The sequence below is a fragment of the Manis pentadactyla genome, chromosome 14, assembly GCF_030020395.1.
Source record: "Manis pentadactyla isolate mManPen7 chromosome 14, mManPen7.hap1, whole genome shotgun sequence".
Classification (NCBI taxonomy): Eukaryota; Metazoa; Chordata; class Mammalia; order Pholidota; family Manidae; genus Manis; species Manis pentadactyla.
Window position 1 is genome coordinate 12612907 of NC_080032.1, and position 20910 is coordinate 12633816.

Sequence of the window (20910 nt, forward strand, 5' to 3'; positions counted from 1 at the left end):
GGATGAGGTTTACCCAGGGCAGGAGGCAGGTCCTAGCCTGGATCTCCAAATGTGAGTGGTTCCAGTCTTGTTTCCTTCTCCTCCTAATGCCCCGGGCAGGGGTGAGGGTGGTGTTGGCCCGGACACCCACAGACCACACGGTGCTGAGGTGGCCCCTGGGAACAGCTGAGCCCCAGGCTCCAGCTCAGCTGTAAACCTGGCTCTAGACCCTGCTGTTCTGCCCTGCCCCTCCTGCAGGTACCCACACTGGGCTTCTGTCTCCCTGAATTCTGTCTCTGGTTCTGGTTGGGGACGGACTGGTTTAGTGTCAAAGTAGCAATGCCAGGATAGGAATCAGCCTCTAGCTCACTGCAGAGGCGTGCCTGCCTCCAGGGGCCTCTCGGGGTGCTGTGATATCCCCCAGGCCAACTCAGCTGTGGGTGAGGCTGGAGGCTTGGGGGGAGGTCTGGAGGCAGCCTGACCCACAATGCATGAGGCCTGATGCCTGATGCCAGAACCCGGCTCCCTCTTACCATCCTGGTGACCTTTTCTCAGATTCTCTGTGTCCTTGTATGTAAAATGGGAATGATTTTATTACATTTCTGATGGAATTGTTGTGAGATTCAATTACATGAGGTCAGAAAAACACTTAGCCAACTGCCCTTTACCTCCCGTTTATGATTACTCCCAGGGGCCCTCCACACGGCACTGACGTCCCCAGTGTGTCACGCGGCAGAACCCAGCTCCTGCTGCCCAGGGGTGGTTCACTGACCCAGTTCGGAAGGGCCTGAGTCCTGCCCTGGCATCGTGCATGGGACAGAAGGCCTGTATCAACCTGGGGACCCCCCAGGTGTCCACAGCCCAGATGTCAGGATGGCAGGCCAAAGTAGAAGTGGGCACAGGATCTGAGGAGTCCTTGCTGTGGGGTTCAAACCCCTACTTTCCAGACTTGTTATGTGCCCTTGGAGCAAGGCACTTCACACCTCTGACCCTGCAAGGGTATGGCACGTTCCAGAGAGATACAGCATCTGTGAAAATGCCCAGTGCACAGTGGGCGCCTGCTACATGCAGAGCATCCTGGGGCTGGGTGCTCTCCTGCGAACCCACGGGCACCAGGACATGCGATGTCTGCGTGCTGGGCTGGCCAGAGATGGCCACTGCCAAGCCACACGGCCCCCGGGAAGCCTCGAGTGTGCAGACAGAGGGAGAGCTGGGAAGGAATTTAGTGAGGCAGGTGGGGCACCACCCCCAGGCCCCCTCAGTACCTTGCAGGGACAAGCCAGGGGGGCCCAGGCTCAGTTCCATCTCAGCCCATCCTACAGCCTTGATCCCTGGCCGGGACCCAGTGGCGATCAGCCTGCGAGCTACCGTGTACACTGAGTGAATGACAATGTCCACGTGGAAAGGGCTGGAAGAGTAGGTGGAACACGGAGTGCAGAGGGGCCCCGCCCAGCAGGTGCCGGAGGCTCCCGGCCTTTCTCCTCAGGGCCCAAGCCCGGCCAGCTGGGGAGAACTGCCCCTTTCACTCCTAGGAGAGGAAGAAAGAACAGAAACAAGAGCTACAAAGCAAGCCCACAGCTGAGACACCATCTGTGTTGTCCTTTTTTTTTCTTTCTCTTCGTTTTTAAAACAATATAAGTGCAGACTGCACTTCTCACAGTAGAATATAATGGTCAATTTTAGTATAAAAAAAAAACATTCTCAGAGATTTGTAAATGCACTTAGTGCTTGAACAGGCCTTGGAGAGAGATACAGTACCGCTTCCGGAGTGCCAGAGGGGCCAGGACTTGGGGAACTGGGGCCTTGGGGACTTAATGGGGAGACCCCTGCCTGCCTCCCCACATTGGTGTGGGGCAGGCAATGGAGGGTGGCTTGCAGGAAGGAGTTGGATTGGGTCCCCAGTTAAAACTAGTGGGTTGCCTCCCTGCTGACTCCTAGAGGAGCCCCTGGAGAAGGCAGGGTAGGGTGCCTCTGACTGGTGTCTAATATGACAGGCCCATCATTAGCCCGTGCTGCCTTTGTGCGAATAGGAAAATGGCACCCCTTCCTCAAGATTCAGAAAATTGCTATAATAAATATACAAGTCTAGGATGCAAGTGGTGTCTCCTTGGACAAGGTGCCTTTGTGCAGTGCACAGCCTACACAACTGTGCCCAGCAGCCCTGTAAGATGTACTGGAGGGAAGGGGAAGATAGTAGTCCACGGTTTGGAGCGTGGGGGTGGGAGTACAATTCTGTGCTGGGAAGGACTGAGGGGAGGGGAAGGAGAGTCTAGGGGAGGGGCAGGGGGACTGTAGTCCGGGGAGCCTCTGCTAGTGGTCCTCACCTGGGGGACACTGTGGGCCCTGTGACTTCGTACAAGCCCCTTCTCCAGGAGGCTGGGAGCTGCTGGACCCCTGGGGGTTGCTCTTAGCCCACCTGACTCTACACCATCACACTTCCTCCTGTATCCCACCCTGGCCCGAGCCCCTCTCCTGAGAGAGCCAGAAAGAGCCACTCCTACTTAGAAGTGGTTTCTTTCTCTCTGTCTCTGCCAGCACGGATGGAGGAAGGTGTGGACATCAGCAGCTGCCCTGGGCCCTCCCCATATCCTGGGGCAGCCGGGGGTGAGCTTCAGTGAATGAGGTCACCCTGCCACTCCCCCTCAGGTAGCAGCCACATGGCAGCACCCAGCCTGGCTTCCCTGTGGGCACCAGCAGGCACTCGGGCACCTGCATGCCACCCACCCTGTTCTGCGGCCTGCCTCCCCCCAGACACCCCCGTCTGTCTGTGCGGCTGCCCGGCAGGCCTTATCTGTAGACAGGCAGGCGGATGTGGGCGTGCTGGTGGTCGAGCAGCCGGGGCACAGCCACGGTCTCGTAGCCCTTGCCCAGCATCTGCTCCTTGATGCAGGGTGGTCGGATGTCATTGATGAGATACTCCAGCGACTGCAGGCTGCTGCTCAGCACCGCTGTGTTGCACACACTCTTGCTGGGCAGGCCTGAGAGCGCCTCTGCAGGTGGCCCTGCCAGCTCTCGGGCCACTGCCGGCCCCAGCTCGGTGACTGCCACCGTGGCCGGGTTGTAGCAGTCACTGGTGGGGGTCACCAGCACGCTGTTCCAGGGGGCGGCAAAGTACTGACCCACAGTGAAGCTGGTGGGCAGGCCCATGCTGCAGTTGAGGGGCGACCCACTGGCCCGCTCATACACCCGCCCCCCGCAAGCCTCGGGGGACTTGCTGGCTACTGTGCCCCCGCTATAGGCCCGCAGTGGCTGCGGTGGTGGTGGGGGTGGCTTCTGTGGCCATAGCAGGTAATCCAGGCCGCTGTCCACATACCCTGCAGGCCTGGTGGCCCCAGCCAACGTCAAGGCCGCTGTGGTTCCCTGGCCCAGCTCAGTGCCTTTTCGGCAGTCAGGCAGGCCGGCTGCGGCGGAGTAGGCCATGCTGGGGAAGCTGGGCACAGGGCCGTGCTTGGCCGGGCTGGGGTGGGGCACAGCCACGCCCTGGCAGGCAGTGGGCGCGGCACCTGGGGCCTGGCACTGCTGGTTGAGCTGGTAGAGGATGCTGTGGATGGAGGGCAGGTTGGAAGGCGGCAGGGGTAGGCCGCGGCCCGGCAGGGGGATGACAGAGGCGGCAGTGGCGGCAGCCATGGGCAGGCCGGGTGGTGGGGCTGGCGCCTCGGGTTGCTTGGGGTAGGCCAAGGGCCCCAGAGTGCTGGGCGCCGGGTAGGGTGCGATGCCCACCTGCACGGTGGCCGGGGACAGCTTGGTCCGCTTGCCATCGGCACTCTTGAGCACGCTCTTGGTGGGCCCGGCAGGCGTGGCCACACTGGAGGAGGAGACGGCGGCCTTGACGATGGCCAACAGGCCCTGGTAGCCGGCGGCGTGCTGCGGGTAGGGGCTGTAGCGCTGGCCACTGGTGTCATAGCCGTTGACGGTGCGGCTGAGGTGCTTGTGCTGGGGCACACGGATGTTGGTGGGGAAGATCTTGATGGAGAGCGGGCTGTCAGCCACCTTCTCGGCGTAGGCGTCCAGCTCGGCCGGGCTCGGGTAGCGGGAGGAATGCATGGAGCTGGCCGCCGTCTCGCCTGTGGGCACAAGCAAGGAGAGGAAAGCACAGGTTATTGCCGACCCAGTGACAAGGGGAGGACTTGAGGCCCCCACCCACCAAGCCCCGGGGCCCTAGAAGCACACATGGGCTGCCCTTCGCTTGTTCCTTCATTTTTTCCTTCTCTATCTGTAAAGGTTTGGCTCAAAGCACAAAGTACATAAAGGAAACTGCACACACCATCAGTGTCCTGAATTTTCACAGAACAACCACATCAGTATAACCACACCTAGGTCAGGAGGCGAACCGCTGCCAGTCCCCTGGAGGGCCCCTGCAGCCCTCCCGCTCACTAGCCATGCACCATTCAAGGGCTCCCTGGATGAGCTGTGCTTGGTCGTGTACCTGCAACGTGTTCACGTCTGCTCTGTCCCCCATCATCAGGTGGTTTGCGAGATTCATCCATGTGGCCGGGTATGGTCGTGGTTCATTCTTTCTCCCTGCTGTGGGGTGTTCTTGTATGACTACATCACAGTTTTACTCATCATTCCTACTGTGGATGGCACTTGGGTCATATTCAGTTTGGGGCTGATACAAATACAGGCACACCTCATTTTACTGCACTTCAAAGATACTGTGTGTTTTACACACTGAAGGTTTGTGGCCTCCTTTCGAGGAGCAAGTCTGTTGGCACCATTTTCCCCGACAGTTTGCTCATTTCACGTCATGTCACCTTTTACTAGTTCTTGCGATACTTCAAGCTTTGTCATTGTTACATTTGTTATGGTGATCTGTGGTCAGTGACTACAACTTGCTGAAAGCTTAGATGATGGTTAGCTTTTTTAGCAATACAGTATTTTTTAATGAAGGTATGTACTTTTTTTTATATGTCATGCTATTGCACACTTAATAGACTATAGTGTAAACATAATTTTGTGTGTGCTGGGAAACCAAAAAATTCATTTGATTCCCTTTATTGTGGCATTTGCTTTATTGTGGTGGTTTGGAACTGAATCCATGACATCTCCAAGGTAAGCCTGTAGTGCTTTCAGCCCCTGGTACACATATTCCGTGAATTCTGTTGAGAATATGAGCAGGAGTAGAACTGCTGGGATGTGGGGGAGGCAAATGCTCAGCTTCAGAAGATGCCCAACCATCTGCCAGAGACTGTGCCAGGCTGTGCCCCCACTGTAGGGCACGGGAGTTCCGGGGCTCCCACACCCTCAACAGCACTTGGTGTTGTCTGCCTGCCCATCTGATGTCTCCACTGGCTGTCCACTCCGTCTGTGCTTTACCTGTCCTCTTGGTGCCTCCCTTTCCTCCTCTGTAAAATGGGGTGTGGACGACCTGCTGACCTCTGTGGGAAGATCACGTGCATTGCCGTGAACAGAGCCCAGCAGGAGGTCTGGCAGGTGGGGAGGTGGTGTAGGCGGCGGCTTCCCCCCACACTCCTTTGCTCAATCAGCCAGCAGGTGAGATGGAGGGATTTTGTCCATGCTGGCTACCCAACCCCTCCCGAAGTCTGCCTGTCACCTGCAAGGCCAGTGTGGTAGCCAGTGCCTTTTTTGTGAGCTGTCAGCATGGGGCTAAAAGGTGTGTAGCAGGTCGACTGGCCCTACTGTTGGTGGGCACAGCTGGCCCTTGCCACAGGGAGGTGGCTTATTGATAGACCCCCTCTTCCATCCAGAGCCCCTCTCTGGTCCTGACACACTTCCTCAGTGCCACCCAGGACCCTTCCTGGGGTAGGGAACCTGCATGAGGCAGGTGGAGGCCCCTGGGGCTCTGGAGCTGGCTGCCTGGGCAGAGTCCTGCCTGCTGCTGGGGTTTGTGGCCCTGAACAAGTTGTTCGCCTTGCTGAGTCTAGTTCGCCACCTCTGGAACAGGGAAAATGACCACACCAGCTCTGCAGGGCGGCCCAGGGAACAGCTGTGCCGAGGGGCCGAGTGGAGGGTGAGCACGCAGTGCCTGGAGACGTGACCTACCTGGCCCTTGCGTGAGGACCCTACAAGGTCTCCGTGGCTCCTCCTGCCCTGTGGGCAGCCCTGGGGCCTACCAGTGCCTGGGGGACTGGGCTGTGGCCTCTCCACTGAGCCTGCTGTTACTACTACTTCCCAGGGTGGCCACAAGGATATAAGGATTCGAATGTGGGGAAGTGAATTAGCAGAAGTGGGTGCTAAGTGGGAGTGTGGACACCCCCCCACTGTCTGCCTGGGACAGAGGTACCGCCTTCCCTTCGGACCAGCTCAGGTGGGCCTGGCAATGTGGCTGGGGCAGAGGGCAGACCCACCGTCCTCCCTAGGCTGCCCCACATGCCAAATCCCATCCTTCCAAGAGCCTCAACCTCCTGTTGGTCTCACAATCTGAGCAAAATATACACCATGATGGGCACGTGCAGACAGCATGGGAAGTCTCACCCAGCTGGGACTTCGGAAAGCAAGACAGCTTCCCGGAGGAAAGGGCATCTCAATTAGGGCCATGGTGAAGGGGGTGAGGAGGGAAGAGGGAAATGTACCTCAGGCAGAGCAGCATGGGTAAAGGTCCAGAGGGGAGGAAGCATACCCCCACTGGGACTAAATAATTTAGGAGAGCAGAAGCCCAGGGCAGGCGTGTAGAGGAGAGACCAAGAGGGGTGACCGGAGAGGGCATGGGCCAGTGCAGGTGGGGCCTCTGCACTGCAGGGCAGCGCTTCTCAGCGGTTCTGCCCCCCCAGGACGTTTGGTTCCTGGGGAGGGGGTGCTACTGGCATGAGATGTGTAGAGGCCAGGGGTGCTGCTCGACACCCTACAGGGCCCAGAATAGCCCCGTGCCCCAACGTCAGCAGCGCTGCAATGGTGGAGCTCTGCCCAGGGTGTTGGCACCCAGGGAGGGGTTTAAGCTGGGGAAAGTGCAGAGGCAGGCCTGTCTGTTAGAAAGGTCATCCCCCTGCCCTGAGGGGCAGGGATGTGGTCGGCCCTGGGCAGCGAGCAGGGAGGAGAGAGGCAGGCCGCACCTAGCACCCCTCCACCCCTCTGGCCTAATCTGGGCTGGGCAGGTGGAGCCGACCCCTGGCTAGCCACAGGCGTCTGTCCTGACCCCGGCCTGGGGCAGCCCCCTCCTAAGTGGCCTAAAATAAACACGGTGTGGAGAATGGAAATGTCACTTTGGCCAACGGGGGAATCTTTCTCTGAGATTGGATTTAAACTACATTATACAAGCAATTTCATGGGCACTTAGCGCCACTCGGAGAGTCCCACAAAAAAAGGGACCAGCTCTTCATTTACCAGCCATAAATCAGCACTTGCTGTAATGAGCACAAAAATGTCACTTTTATGCAATTTTACAGATGAACAAAACTGGTGAAATTAACTGTGGTAACCTACTATAGTCAGCAAAAGCGGCTGCCGGGGGAAAAAATTATATCTGTATGTATTTTTGTTCCTCTTAAACTCTCTTCCCAAGCAAGTTTCTGCCATTGTGGTGTGAAAACTCGTTTGTCCTCACCATTATACTTTCATTTGGAGTTTATCTTGAGTATCCAATGAGCCACCAACTGTGAAAATGATTAAATCTACAAAATCTATCTAATGGGCAGAATAAATTAGGTGTTTAAAACCTTAAGAAGAAAAAAAAAAGCCATGCCTGTTACTCGTTCCCATTCATTGAAAGCAGGGGCCTTCTGGCCCAGACTAGTTGGCAGGGCTCAGTACACGGTAAGCCCCGTGCCAGCTGCACCCCTCAGAGCTTCTTGTTCGGAGCGCCTGACGACTCTGAGAGGTGGGAGGGGGACAAGGAAGCAGACAAGTTACGGCATTTGGCAGGTGGCCTCCAAGATCTGCCATACCCCGGACCCCACTGACTCTGACCTCCTGGTGGCCACGCCCTTGTGTGGTCCCCTTCCACTCCAAATGGGCCTGACCTGTGTGACCTAGGAGACAGCGCGGAAGCAAAGGGGTGTGACTTGTGGGGTTGGGTCATAAAAGACGCTGCAGCTTCCTTCTTGCTCCTTCTCTCTTGATCACATGCTTTGGGGGAAGCGGCTGCCACGGGGGGACACTGGGGCAGCCCATGGGGAGGCCCACACAGGGGCACGTGAGCCTTCTTGGAAGCAAGGCCCCCGGCCCCGGTCGAGCCTTCAGGTGGTGCAGCCCAGCCGACATCCCGACTGCAGCTTTCTAAGACCTGCAGCAGAACCACGCAGCTAAGCTGCTCCTGAATTCCTGACGCACCGGCACCATGAGAGCACGTGAATATTGATGTTTCCAGCCATTAACGTTTTGGAGCAACTTGTTACACAGCAACAGATACTGAAGATATAGGCCCTGTTTTGCAAATAAGGAAATGGGGGCCTACAGCTTCCTGAGACCACACAAGTGGCGATGGGCAGAGCTTGGGGTTTGGGTCTGTCTGTCTGCCTTCCAAGTCATCTCCCGCAACCCCTGCGTACCCAGGGGCAGGCCCCGGATGAAGCCAGGATACTCATGAGGCCCTCCCTCTTTCTCCATAGCATTAGGAGGAGGACAGTCAGCCTGGAGGCTCAGGGAGGCTGGAAGGGCGCCAGCAGAGGCTGCGTGGCCACGCAGTTCTCACCCCTGCCCTGGCTTCTGCCTTGCTCCCAGATACTGCCAACTGGAGGGCCTGTGCAGTTCTCGCCTGGGTGTGTGTGTGCATAGTGCTCTTCGGGATTTTGAATGTGAGCAACCTCAGGAGGGGCATGGACCTGCAGGTCACCAGAGTCCCTTATCTCAAACCTGGCCTGGTCACAGTGCTGCTGTGACCCCTGGGAGGCTGGGAGTCTGCAGCCCCCACTTTATACCTTGTTCCTGAAGGGCCTTCTCCTGGGCACCTCAATCCCAGACTTACCCCAGGGTACAGTGGCCATGGCTTGGGCTCTCGGCCAGCTGGGCCAGACAGGACCCTTGCCGCAGCCTGGTGAGGGCTCCTGACCCTCTCCTGGAGGTGGGCCCAGCCACCAGTGCTCAGTGCAAATGTAATGACACAAAGAAAGGCCTCACAGGAAGCAGCCAGTCGAGCCTGCTGTCTGCAGTGAGCTTCAAAGCAGTGCTGAGGATGGGGCCAGTTTCGCAGTCACTCTGGGCCCCACCCTCTGTGCTGGGCTGGGACCTCCCGCTGGAGCTCCCCTCCAGGCCTGGGCTTCACCCCGTATGGGCCATGGCAGGTTCTGGCGGCCTGGGGCTCCCGAGCTGCTCGTCCCACTGCCTGCAGGACACAGTCAGTGCTCAGGAACGTTGTGATGGATGACGGCATGGCTGCACCAAGTCACAGCACTTGGAGGGAATTAGTCCTTGGAGGAACTGAGCCAAAGAGCTCCTGGGGGGGCTGCCCTTCAGGAGCCTCCCTCCAGCCGTGCACCCCCCGGCTGCCCCCAAGCCCCTCCTCTGTGCGGGCCTCTAGTGGGCCTTGGAGGTGCAGCACAGAGCAAACCTGAGTCCCTGCCCTCGCGGAGCTGACAATCTAGTTGGCGGGGGTGGGAGACACTGACATACAATGTATCAGACAGCAAGGAGCCCAGGAACAGGAATAAAGCAGGGCTGGCAGTTTTAAAACCTGCCCATAAATCCTTTGGCACTTCTCCCACAAGTTGAGCCTCATTTTCCTTCACCTGAATGTAGCAGCTCAGTCCTGCTGGCTGGGATGCAGCAGACGTGGCGTCACAGGACCACCATGGCCATGCAGTGAAAGGCACTGTGGCTTCTACCTGGAAATCCAGGTGACTCTCTGTCTCTTGGGATGTCCGGCCCTGGAACCCAGCCACCGTGTTCTGGGATGCCCAAACATCAGCCTCCCCATGCGTGCGGGAGCAGGCCTGCAGAAGGTTCCAGCCCCCAGTCTGGGCTCCAAGCAGGCCCCGCACCCGACTCCCTGTGACACGTGGAGCACAGACACCCATCTCCTCTGTGCCCTGTCTCTATCCCTGGCATACCAAGTGGCTGTTTAACATGACTGAGTTTTGGGGTCATTTGTTAAACAGCCACAGTGACCAGGACAGCAGGGTATGGCGGACCAAGGGACGCCTCGTTTGGACACAGTGATCAGCAAAGAAGGTTTCTCGGATGAAGTGGCTTTTGAGGAAAGGCTGGACAGAGGTGAGGGAGAGGGGGCAACAGACATCTGATGAGGGTGGTGTGGGCGGCGGGACAGCGAGCAGAGGCTGAGGGGAGCCGTGGCCGTGTGGCTGGGGGTTAGGCTCAGCAGAAGGGTCGGGGAAGATGGGCCGGAGGAGGCATGGGTGTGCAGAGCACACGGGCCAGGCCTCAGGGGCCCCCAGGAGGACCTGGGCTCTTGCTTCAGAAGCAAGAGGAGAGCAGAGGGAGGCACAACCTGCCTCAGGCTTTGGAGAGGCCCCTCAGGCTCACGCAGTGGCAGAAATGGGGGCCTGAGGCAGGGGTCCCGGGAGCACTGCGACTCCCCATGAGACGGAGCACCCAGAAATATGCCTTCCCTCTCAGGGAGGACAAGCCAAGTCTTGGGAAGAGCCCTGGGTGCCAGCAGTGGCCCTGCCTGGGAAGGGGGCATTTTATTTTTCCTCTGTGTGCTTCTGTAATTGCATGTGGCTGGCCACAGCCACGAGTGGCTTTCCAGTGGGACCCAGGCACATGGCTCCCCTTCCTCCCAGGGTCCTGCCCTGGTGGCTGCGTCATGCAGCCTGCTTCAAAGCATCCTCCACTTCCCCTGGCCTTGAGCAGCCCAGGGCCCTCCCACTCCTCACCCACCACCGCTGCCATGCTGCCAGGCTCAAGGGTGCAGCACAGAGGGTAGCGGGCAGTCTTTTGAGAACACGTCCAAATCATGGCTCTGCCACACTGTGTGGCCTTGGACAGGCCGCTGCCTCTGTCTGAGGGACAGTGGTGTGGCTGCTGCTCTTGTCGAGTTTTTATGAGGATGACGGGGGCCTACCCTCAGCGGGTGCCACGGCTGTTGGCAGTGATAAGTTCACTGAAGCCCCCTACTGCCTCTCTCCGTGAAACCCTCTATTAAGCCTGTTTGGAGTCTGAGCTGCTCAGGGTGGCCTTCGAGGTCCTGGCCCCCTGACCCTGACCTCCCTCTGCGGCTCTCCCTCCCCACATGCTGCCAGACACCCTCCGCTGAGTGCCGGCTCTGGGCCAGGCACTGTGTCAAGTCCTATGGCCTTGTCCTTCTGCAGGCCTGGCTCCAGGAGGGGGGTCCTGCATTTCAGAAGAGCAAGTCAGACATTCAAGGAGCAGAGTGTCACCGTGTTTCTGCTGACTGCTGGTGGACAGAGGGGCTGGGACTGAGCCAGAGGCCCCAGGTTGGGCAGGGACTGAAGTGGGTGGGCTGGGTGGGCCCTGCCCAGAGGCATTCACTTTGGAAACCATGTTCAAACACTGCACAGGGCAAACCATACACCTGGTAGGTGGAATGCAGCCTGTGGGCTGCCAGTTTGAGACTTCTGGTGGTGCAGAAAGGATCTGTGAGCCAGAGTTTGAGACCTGGCTACCCACCCCCGGGCCCCTGCTCTCAGCCGTTGGGCACCGTGGATGTTCTGGTTGGCTCTCTCGAGCTGACGCACCTTCTCTCAGTAACCCAAATCCCACTGGTCCTTCAGAGTACAGCCTGCGTGACGCCCAGCTGGACAACCTACTGATCCCAGGGTCTGTGCCTGCCTGCTTCCTTCCCCTCCTGGTGGGAAGCCTCCTGCCTCTGGGTCCCCCACAACACCACACAGGAGTGGCTGGTTATACCCAATACCAGATCGATCTGGGGTTGGGTGGAATTGTCCACACAGTGCCTGGCACACAGTAGGTGCTCGAATTATGTGCTGGGAGAGTGAAGTAAGAGGTGTTGCTGACATCCACCCTACCTCTGGTCCTGACATGCCCCCCAGATCCCCATGATGTCCGTGTCCATTGACTTGTTTCCTGGGCTAGATTTGGAGGCCTTTGAGGGCAGGCCCTGCTCTCTCTCATCACCCTGGTGCCTAAAAGAACTTGTGGAACCACGGCAGGAGCTTGGGACAAGGTGCATGAACGACGGCGCAGAGCCCAGCAAATCCCTGGTGTCCAGGAGGCTGCAGGCCAGCCGCCAGACAGAGCAGGGACGCCCATGTGCAGAGAAAGGCCCCTGCGCTGTGAACCACGCTGCCTCTGCCCCCGTTCTGCCCACCAGGGCCCCACTAAAGCCTTGTCAGGAAATTTAAAAGGCTGGCTGGAACTGCGGGTGAGTCGTCACTGCCATTAACTTAATGTTATGGGCCTTTTACAGGTGTGTTAAATAGACGTGGTTATTAACGAGTATATTAAGCCAATTAAAAGCAGCTCTTTAAGGGGGATTTAATACTGCTACAGGGAGACACCGAGAGTGGGCCTCGGCACCCTGCCTTTCAGGAGTGGGGAGGAGGGGAGGGGTGGGTGGAGGGTGGGGCTCTGCGGGGAGCCTGCAGAGAAGCGAGAAGCTCAGAGGACCTGACTGTAGTCAGGCTGTGGCCATTTGATGCCCAGCATTACCACTTGCTGCGGGTGACCTTGGGCCAGCGACTTAATGTGACCCTTAGCTTCTCATCTTTGAGGCGATGAAGGGGTGGACGCGCCGTGGGTTGTTGAGGTCGGAGCAGTGCTCTGCACAGGAAGGCATGTGCTACTTGCTCATCAAGGAGCAGTGGAGGTGGGGTGTCACCCAGAGTCCCCGTCCCACGCCGCAGGGCTCCCCATGGGTAGATGCCAGTCCCTGTGGTACTGTCCCGCTGACGCACCCCTGGAGAACGTGTTCCCTTAGCGGGCCTTGGACTTTCTGGCTGTAGAGTGGAGTTACCTGTAGCCTTCCACAGGAGGGGAGGGAGAAGTAAAGGTGTGCAGGCACACAGTAGGTTTTCAGCAAATGCCCACTCTTTCCCAGGCTGTGGCTGCTTGTGCTACCGCCTCCTCCCATGGGCCCAGGAAGTCACAGCAGCAGTATCTGTGCTGAAGTGGGTGGAGGGTGTCCAGGGCTGCTCCAGGGGCAGAGGGCCGGCCCAGCCCACAGCGGGGAGCAGCCTGCATCTGCATTCCCCTTCGCTGCCACACTGCCCTTGGAGGTGGCAGCCTCCTGAATGCTCAATTAACGTGACACTAATTAGCTGGTGGTACCAGCAGAATCCCTAATGAGGCCGCCCAGGAGGGGGTGCAGGGAGGCGGCTGGGCCAGGGCAGATGCAGCTGCTCTCTGGCCTCCACTGGGAGGCGTGTGGGGTGGGACCTGACCTGCCCTCAGCCCGGCCCTGAGCAGGGTGTGAAGCCAGGTGCCCCACTCACCAGATGGGGGACCTCAGGGGAGTGACGGCAGTTCCCTGGCCTCCATTTCCCTAAGGAGACTGAGTTAAGATCAAATGAGAGAACGTGAAACTGAAAGATTGGCACGAAGAGGGTGATAAGAAGAGGCTGGGCGCCTGGCCTTCTCGCTTTCTGGGTCAGCCGGGCAGGGCAGGGTTATCACTGGGCACTGCACGAAGAACCCTGTCTCTTGCCCTCCAGCCACGTGCATGTACAGATGTGTGCAGGCTCACACACATGCTCGCAGGCAGGTGCTCATAGGCACATGTGTCCCTGGAGTGGCTGAGGTGTCCCTGTGCGTGGGGCTGGGAGTACTTTCCAGCTCCTACCCTGTGCCTCAGTTTCCCTCACACGCACCCTGACTGTGCTGCCTTTGGGAGCCCACTCCTCACGCTCCCTGTACCCAGCCCCTGGCTTTGTCTGTGTCCCGACTCCCCCTGTTGCATTTCTGCCTGTCCTCTGTCTTCCTGGTGGCTGCCCCTGCCCTGTGAACTATGGCCATATACCTATTCCTGTCTCCGCGTCCGTGCTGGCCTGAGCCACCTTCCCCTTCCCTCCCACTGTGGCCTCTGCCTCCAGCTCTCGTGCTCATCCCTCCACACCACCATCCTTCTGTAGCCATGTGGCTCTCTATTCTGGAGACTGGTCCATTAGAAGTGTAGCAGACGCCCTCTCTCAATTTTTGGCTGATCTTGACTTTATGGTATATGTTGCTTGTTTTTTTTATGGTATCTGGTATATGTTGCTTTTAAACCGTAGTTAATTTTAATGTGGCCCAAGTTACTTTCTTTATTTGGGCATTCTTTCAGTTTGCAAATGCTTCCTAAACTAAGGATGATACTCTCCAGCATTGTCTTCAAAGAATGGTACGGTCTTTGCTTCCCACAGTATTAGAGTTTTAGTCTTTCTAGACTTCCTTTCTGTGTGTGGTGTGATGTGAGGCAGGCTGCACATCTCCTCCCCAGCAATGGCTCAGCCACCTGGTGCTATAGCCTGAGCTGCTCCCTCCCCCTCTGCTGGTCACTCCCCCAGCCTCCAGCCCTGGTAGGACCTGAGCCTTCCCTACCCTTATCCTTGTGGTCAAAAGCCCATGGCCATTCTTGGCTTCTTGGCCTCTTGGTCTTTCCTTATCGACTTTGAAGTCAGCTTTTCAAGTTACACACACATACATACACCATCAGGATTAGGGATTGGATTGCATTTTTCCCATATTGAATCTCTGTCCATGTACATGACATATGTCTAAGTTTACTTAGTCTTTAAAAAAAATATTGAGTAAACTTGGATTTTCCTCCATAAAGGTCATTTACCTCTTTTGTCAATTTAGGTTCCTTAATAAATTGTAGTGTATCATAGCTTGGATAAAATGGACATTTCCTAGAAAGACACAAAAACTACTGATTTAAGAAGAAACAGAAAACCTGAATAGACCTATAACAAAGAGATTCAATGGCAATCAAAACAGTACCCATAAATCAAAACCACAATGAGATACCACCTCACACCCACTAGGATGGCTATAATCAAAAAGACAGATGATTAAGTTTTGGTGAGGATTGGAGAAATTGGACCTTCATATACCACTGGTGGGAATGTAAAATGGTGCAGCTGTTTTTGAAATCATTCTGGCAGCTCCTCAAAAAGTTAAACATAGAATTACCATGTGACCCAGCAATTCCACTTCTAGATAAATACACAAGAGAAATTAACACATACATCTGCACAAAAATTTATACATGAATGTTCATAGCAGCACAACCCAAATGTCCATCAGCTGATAAATGGTAAATAAAACATGGCATATCCATACAATGAAATATTCCACAATAACCAGAAATGAAATACTGGCTTATGCTACTATATGGATGAACCTTGAAAACATTATAAAAGCCAGGCACATAAGGCTACATAGTGAGTAATTCCATTTATATGCAGTGTCCAAAACAGGTAAATCTAGAGAGAAAGTAGTTTAGGTGGTTGCCAGGGAATGGGAGGGGGCTAGCAGGGGAAATCAGGGGGTGACTGCTAATGGCTGTTGGGTTTTTCTTTGTGGTGATGAGAAAATGTTCTGCTAATGGTGGTGGTCGTACAACTCTGAATTTACTAAAAAATTCACTAGTGCTTTGAATGGGTTAATTGTATGGTATGTGTTGCTATACACAAAAAATTATTTCCAAAAAGAATTGTAATAGCATCTTTTTAAAAAATACATTTTCCAACTCTATTGGTGTAGAGCTGGAGCTGGCAAAATACTATATACTGGCCAAATCCAGCCTGCCACCTGCTTTTGTAAGTAAAGTTTTATTGGAACACAGCCATGCCTATTCATTTCTGTGTGTCTGTGGCTGTTTTCAGACTACAAAGCAGAACTGAATAGTTAAAACGGAGACTGCAGGGCTTGCAAAGCCGAAAATAACAGGTCTTCACAGAAAAAGTTTGCCAACATCTGTTGTACAGGAACACAACTGTGTTTGTGTGTTACTCTTTAACTGCTGTCTTGCTAAATTTTTATTTTCTTGGGGTATACGGATAGTTTAACTTCTTTCTAATCCTTACAACTTGTTGTATACTTTCCCTGTCTTACTGCGCTGTCAGGACCTCTGTACAGTGTGGGGAGGCAGCCATTTGGATCTTCACCTTCCTCTGATTTTGCCACCTCAGGTTGGTGTGCTGTGGACTGTGGCTGGATACTGTGCGACAGAAGACAGAGGTTGCTTGCCTTCCTGGTTCGCTAAAAACTTAAGTGTCTTTGTTAGATCATAAAGGGGGCTACCTGCCTCTGGCCCACCCGGCCCCTCCCCAGCCGTGGTCCTCGCCCAGGGGCGGTTCCAAAGGCAGGGGCGGTGTGGGACCTTCTCTTCGTCCTCTAGGCTGCACTGCACTCGGCAACAGCTACGTAATTGAATCTGCTGCCAGAGGCTTATTTTTAATTTTATTGGAATTTTAAATGGCTTTGCTTCTCCCGTACTTTACACTGTCAGGGGGAGCAGCTGCACCTGCAGGAATGCCTGTGGGGCAGTGGCTCCAGCCGGCCCAGGGCAGGGAGGGTTGTTGGGCAAGAGGCAACAGGCGGGAGCGGGGAGAAGAGCAGCCCCCTGATCACATAGGCTTAGCAAGCCTTTCAAACTTATTGCCCATGAAGACGAGAGAGCTGAGCCAGGGAACCTCTGGTTCCCTTGTGCATGTGGGAAGGGGGCTTCCCCTCCTGGGGGATGGGGCAGGTGAAGTGTGTGTCTGCTCCCAGGCCCCTAGGGTTCTCTCCTTTCCTCATCCTCACATCACAGGAGGAAACTGAGGCCCACTCATGCCCAAGACCACAACACGGCCCATTCAGGGCACCTTGGTCTCAAAGCCTGCCCTGGGGTCTTAGGGAGGTGAGCAGCGTGGGTGCACGACCCTCACCCCCAGAGGAGCCGCCTGAGGCACAGAGAGGCTGTGTCACTTACCCAAGTTCTGGCAGGGTGAGGGTGGAGGCTCACAGCAGGCAGTCTCCAGGGGCAGCTACCTCGGTTCCCCCTCCTTGAATGACAGGTCCGTGAGTACCCGATGCTCCCCCATAAGCCAAGCCCCCACAGTGCCTCTCTGGGTTTTTCTGCACAGCCTGTACTTTGAGCAGCGTGTGACTCAAAGCTTATGTATCCACACGGTGAAGAGAAAGTCAAATATTTATTAGTGGGGAAGGTCCTGAGCAGCTGAGGAAAACAGGCCTCTGTCCCAGGCGTGGGAAGGTCCTGTTTGGGACCCAGGGAGTACGCCCAGCTGGGAGCAGCCCAGGATCTTAGGCCTGAGGTAGGGGAGGGGGAATGGACTTTCCTTCCCCCCCACCTTTTTTTTTTTCCTTTCTTTTTCTCCAGATAGCTGTCTAGTCACCTAGAACAGGCTGCAACAGACGGCCACCTGTGGCTCCTGCTCCTCCACCTCCCTGACCTCAGGTCCCAGAGAGGGGAACTGCAGCCATTTAGGGTTCACTGGCCACGTTCTGTGCATATGCGGAGGTCAGTCCCCATGCAGCCCTGTGGAGTCAGCCCTCTCTGATCCCTTTCACAGGAAGAGGAGGGAGAGGGTCTCAAACTAGGCCACATCTTCCCCCTACCAGGCTTTCGACAGTATCATCACAGATGGTCAGAGCTGGACGGCTTCTCGGCTTCATCTGACCTGAGCCCTCACTTTCCAGAGGGGGAGACACAGGCCCCAAGAGGCCAACCCACTCATCACCCTGCACATGGCCCTGTCGAGACCTGTCTCCCTTGGTGAGAAACACTGGAGCTCACAGTCTGGTCATAAGGCTCAGGGCCAGTCCTTCCTGTCTCAGTTCTGTGGGGCTGCAGGGAAAAAGAGGGTCCGCTTGGAGACTGACAGCCCAGGAGTCATGCCCAGGAGCCAAGGGCAGGAGCCTCTTCTGCCAGTTTTCCAGGCCTTGACCGGCAGCAGGGCACCCAATTTAATTTGCTTATCTCCTTTCCTGCCTCCCTCTTTCCTGTACTCTTCAATTACAGCAGAGTCAGTGTCCTTCCCAATAAGTATAAAGATGTCAAAGGGTCTGAGTGGGCAGGGAAGCAGGATGGCCTTGGTGGCCTCTGGTTCCAGCCTTGGAGTGGGAAGGGAGGACTAGCCCAGATTGTCATGCCTAGCTTGCCAGCAGGGGTCAAGGCAGGGAACCCCAGTAGCTGGACAGTAACAATCAAAGGCTAAAATGCATTGATCCTTTGAGCCAGCAAGTCCATCCTGGAAGAATTTTTCTGCACAGATATTTACACATGTACAAAGATGCTCATTACAGCACTGTTCAGAATAGCAAGAGACTAGAAACAACCTAAATGTCCATCAGCGGGAGAATGGTTAAAAATGTTATTCTTTGTGCAATGGAATACAATGCAAGTATTAGAATGAGGGCACTCTTTCTATCAGATGTGGAATGATCTCCAAGATATATTAGTGAGGAAAAGAGGCAAGGAGCTGGGAAGAATGTGTTGGGGGGCAAATGTTTATGTAAAAGGTATTACTGCCCCTCACACATATACATACTTTTCTGAAAGGTACTTAAGAAGCTGCTAATGCTGATTTCCTCTAGGAAGAGTTAAAATCTTTGCTGTAAATTCTTCCTCTTTTTGAATTGGGTGCCATGGACAATCTATTCAGTTAAGTACTTAGTTTTATAAAAGACAATGAGATGTTCTCCCTGGAGGTCATGTATGAGAGGAGCTGTGCATGAAAAATATTTTTTCTTAAAACCAAAGGCCCTCCCTGGGAATGTAAATTGGTTCAACTGTTGTGGAAAGCAATATGGAGGTTCCTCAAAAAACTAAAAATAGAAACACCATTTGACCCAGTAATTCCGCTCCTAGGTATTTACCCAAAGAAAACAAGATACCTGATTTGAAAAGACATATGCACCCCTATGTTTATTGCAGCACTATTTACAATAGCCAAGATATGGAAGCAACCTAAGTGTCCATCAGTAGATGAATGGATAAAGAAGAGGTGATACATATACACAATGGAATATTATTCAGCCATAAAAAGAAAAATCCCACCATTTGCAACAACATGGATGGATCTAGAGAGTATTATGCTCAGTGAAATAAGCCAAGTAGAGAAAGACAAGTACCAAATGACTTCACTCATTTGTGAAGTATAAGAACAAAGCAAAACTGAAGGAACAAAAAGGGACTAGTGGTTACCAAAGGGGAGAAGTTGGGGAGGGAGGGAGAAAGGGATTAAGCTGCATTATAATCAGCACTCATAATACAGGTACGTCACAGGGAAGGCAGTATAGCATGGAGAAGACAGGCAATGACCCTATAACATCTTACTACACTGATGGACAGTGACTGCAACAGAGGGGGTGAGGACTTGATAGTATGGGTGAATGTTGAAACCACAGTGTTGTTTATGGGAAACTATCATAAGATTGTATATTAATGATACTTATAAACAAACAAACAAACCCAAAGGCCTTCCCAAATTATCTGTGTCTGTTCACTGTTCTGTTTTGATGAGGCAGACAAATATTTCTCTAAACCCCTCTCTCTGGAAGAACCCCATCAGAGGACCTTCACTTTTGAGGATGTTACTGTAATATCTTAGGTGCCCCTACTCCTCCTGAAAATACCCTGAAAGCAACATGGAACAAAAACCTAAGTTCCATTTTTGGCAAAGCTAGGAGCTAGCTAAACCCCCTCAACAAAAAGGCAACCCACTGTGTGGGAGAATATATTTGCAAATTATATATTTTGGACATTAGCCCCTTATCAGATCTATCAAGAACTCATATAACACAACACCAAAAAAAAAAAATCCAATTAAAAAATGGGCAAAGGACCTGAATAGATTTTTTTCCAAAGACAATATACAGATGGTCAATAGACACATGAAAAGAGAATGTTCCATGTCACTGATCATCTGGGAAATGCAAATTAAACCACAATGTGGTAGCACCTCACACCAGTCAGAACAGCTACTACCCAAAAGACAAGAAATAACAAATATTGGTGAGGTTGTGCAGAAAAGGGAACCTTCCTACACTGTTGGTAGGAATATACATTGGTGTAGCCACTGTGGAAACAATATGGAGATGCCTCAAAAACTAAAAATAGAAATACCATAAGACCCAGCAATTCTACTTCTGGGAATTTACCCAAAGAAAACAAAACCACTAATTCAAAAAGATATATGTATGCCTATGTTCACTGCAACATTATTTACAATAGCAAAGATATGGAAGCAATCCAAACGCTCACTGACAGAAGAATGGAAGAAGATGTGGTTTATATACATAATAGAGTATTACTCAGCCATAAAAAGAAGGAAATCTTGCCATTTGCAACAACATGGATGGACCTAGAGGGTATTATGCTAAGTGAAATAAGCCTGGCAGAGAAAGACAAATACCATATGATTTCACTTATATGTGGAATCTAAAACACAAAACAAAAAAGGAACAGGCCCACAAATATAGACAACAGACTGTTGGTTACCATGGGGATGGGGTGGGTTTCGGTAAAACAGGTGAAGTGAGTAAAGAGGTACAAACATCCAGTAATGTATATAATTACCGAGTCACTATGTTGTACATCTGAAACCAATATAATATTATATACCAACTGTATTCCCCTCAAAAAGAGTGGACAGGCTGCCCAACACAACAGAGATCAAGTGGGCCTGAGAGAGGAAGCAGAGGGTGCCACAGCTATAGATTTCTGAAAGAGTCAGCACTGTACACTTACCAAATGTGAGGTACAAAATCTAAACCCCTTTCAGCAGTGAAACCAGGAGTACATCAGCTGGTGACAGAGCTTTCCTAGACCTAATTTGTTCCAAAGAGCAAAGAAGGTAGGGCTAAATAAGAAAACCCACAAATAAACCATATTTTCAGGAGACTGTATGTCTCTGAGGCAACTGGAGGGAAATAGCTGGACCGGGAAAAACTCACCTCTTTCAGAGCCAAGTAATCAAAAGTGAGCCAGTACAGAACCTAGTCAACATATATAAGAAAACTGATGGAACAGCAAAGCATAAGTTAAGTAATGGTTGGCACAAAACACTTCCATCAGAAAAATGTGGCCATAGAAGAGATGAAGATTATAGCCAAATATTTAATTGTGAAGGAAATACTTAGGAACACAGTTGTTTCTATATCAAAAACACA

At 53.6% G+C, this 20910-nt stretch overlaps 1 protein-coding gene across 4 annotated transcripts in view; it reads right to left on the bottom strand.

The window, feature by feature from the left end:
• Positions 1–20910, bottom strand: part of FAM222A (family with sequence similarity 222 member A) — a 59226-nt gene continuing 38316 nt past the window's right edge. For 2 of the 4 annotated variants that reach the window (XM_057491360.1, XM_036904032.2), the window contains one exon: positions 1–4043. In XM_057491360.1, the coding sequence (XP_057347343.1) occupies positions 2767–4023 (1257 nt within the window). In that variant the 5' untranslated portion in view covers positions 4024–4043 and the 3' untranslated portion in view covers positions 1–2766. Of the gene's footprint in view, positions 4044–7842; positions 7905–16708; positions 19530–20910 lie in introns of those variants that run through there. The other 2 variants (XM_036904035.2, XM_036904030.2) reach the window with 2 other exon arrangements.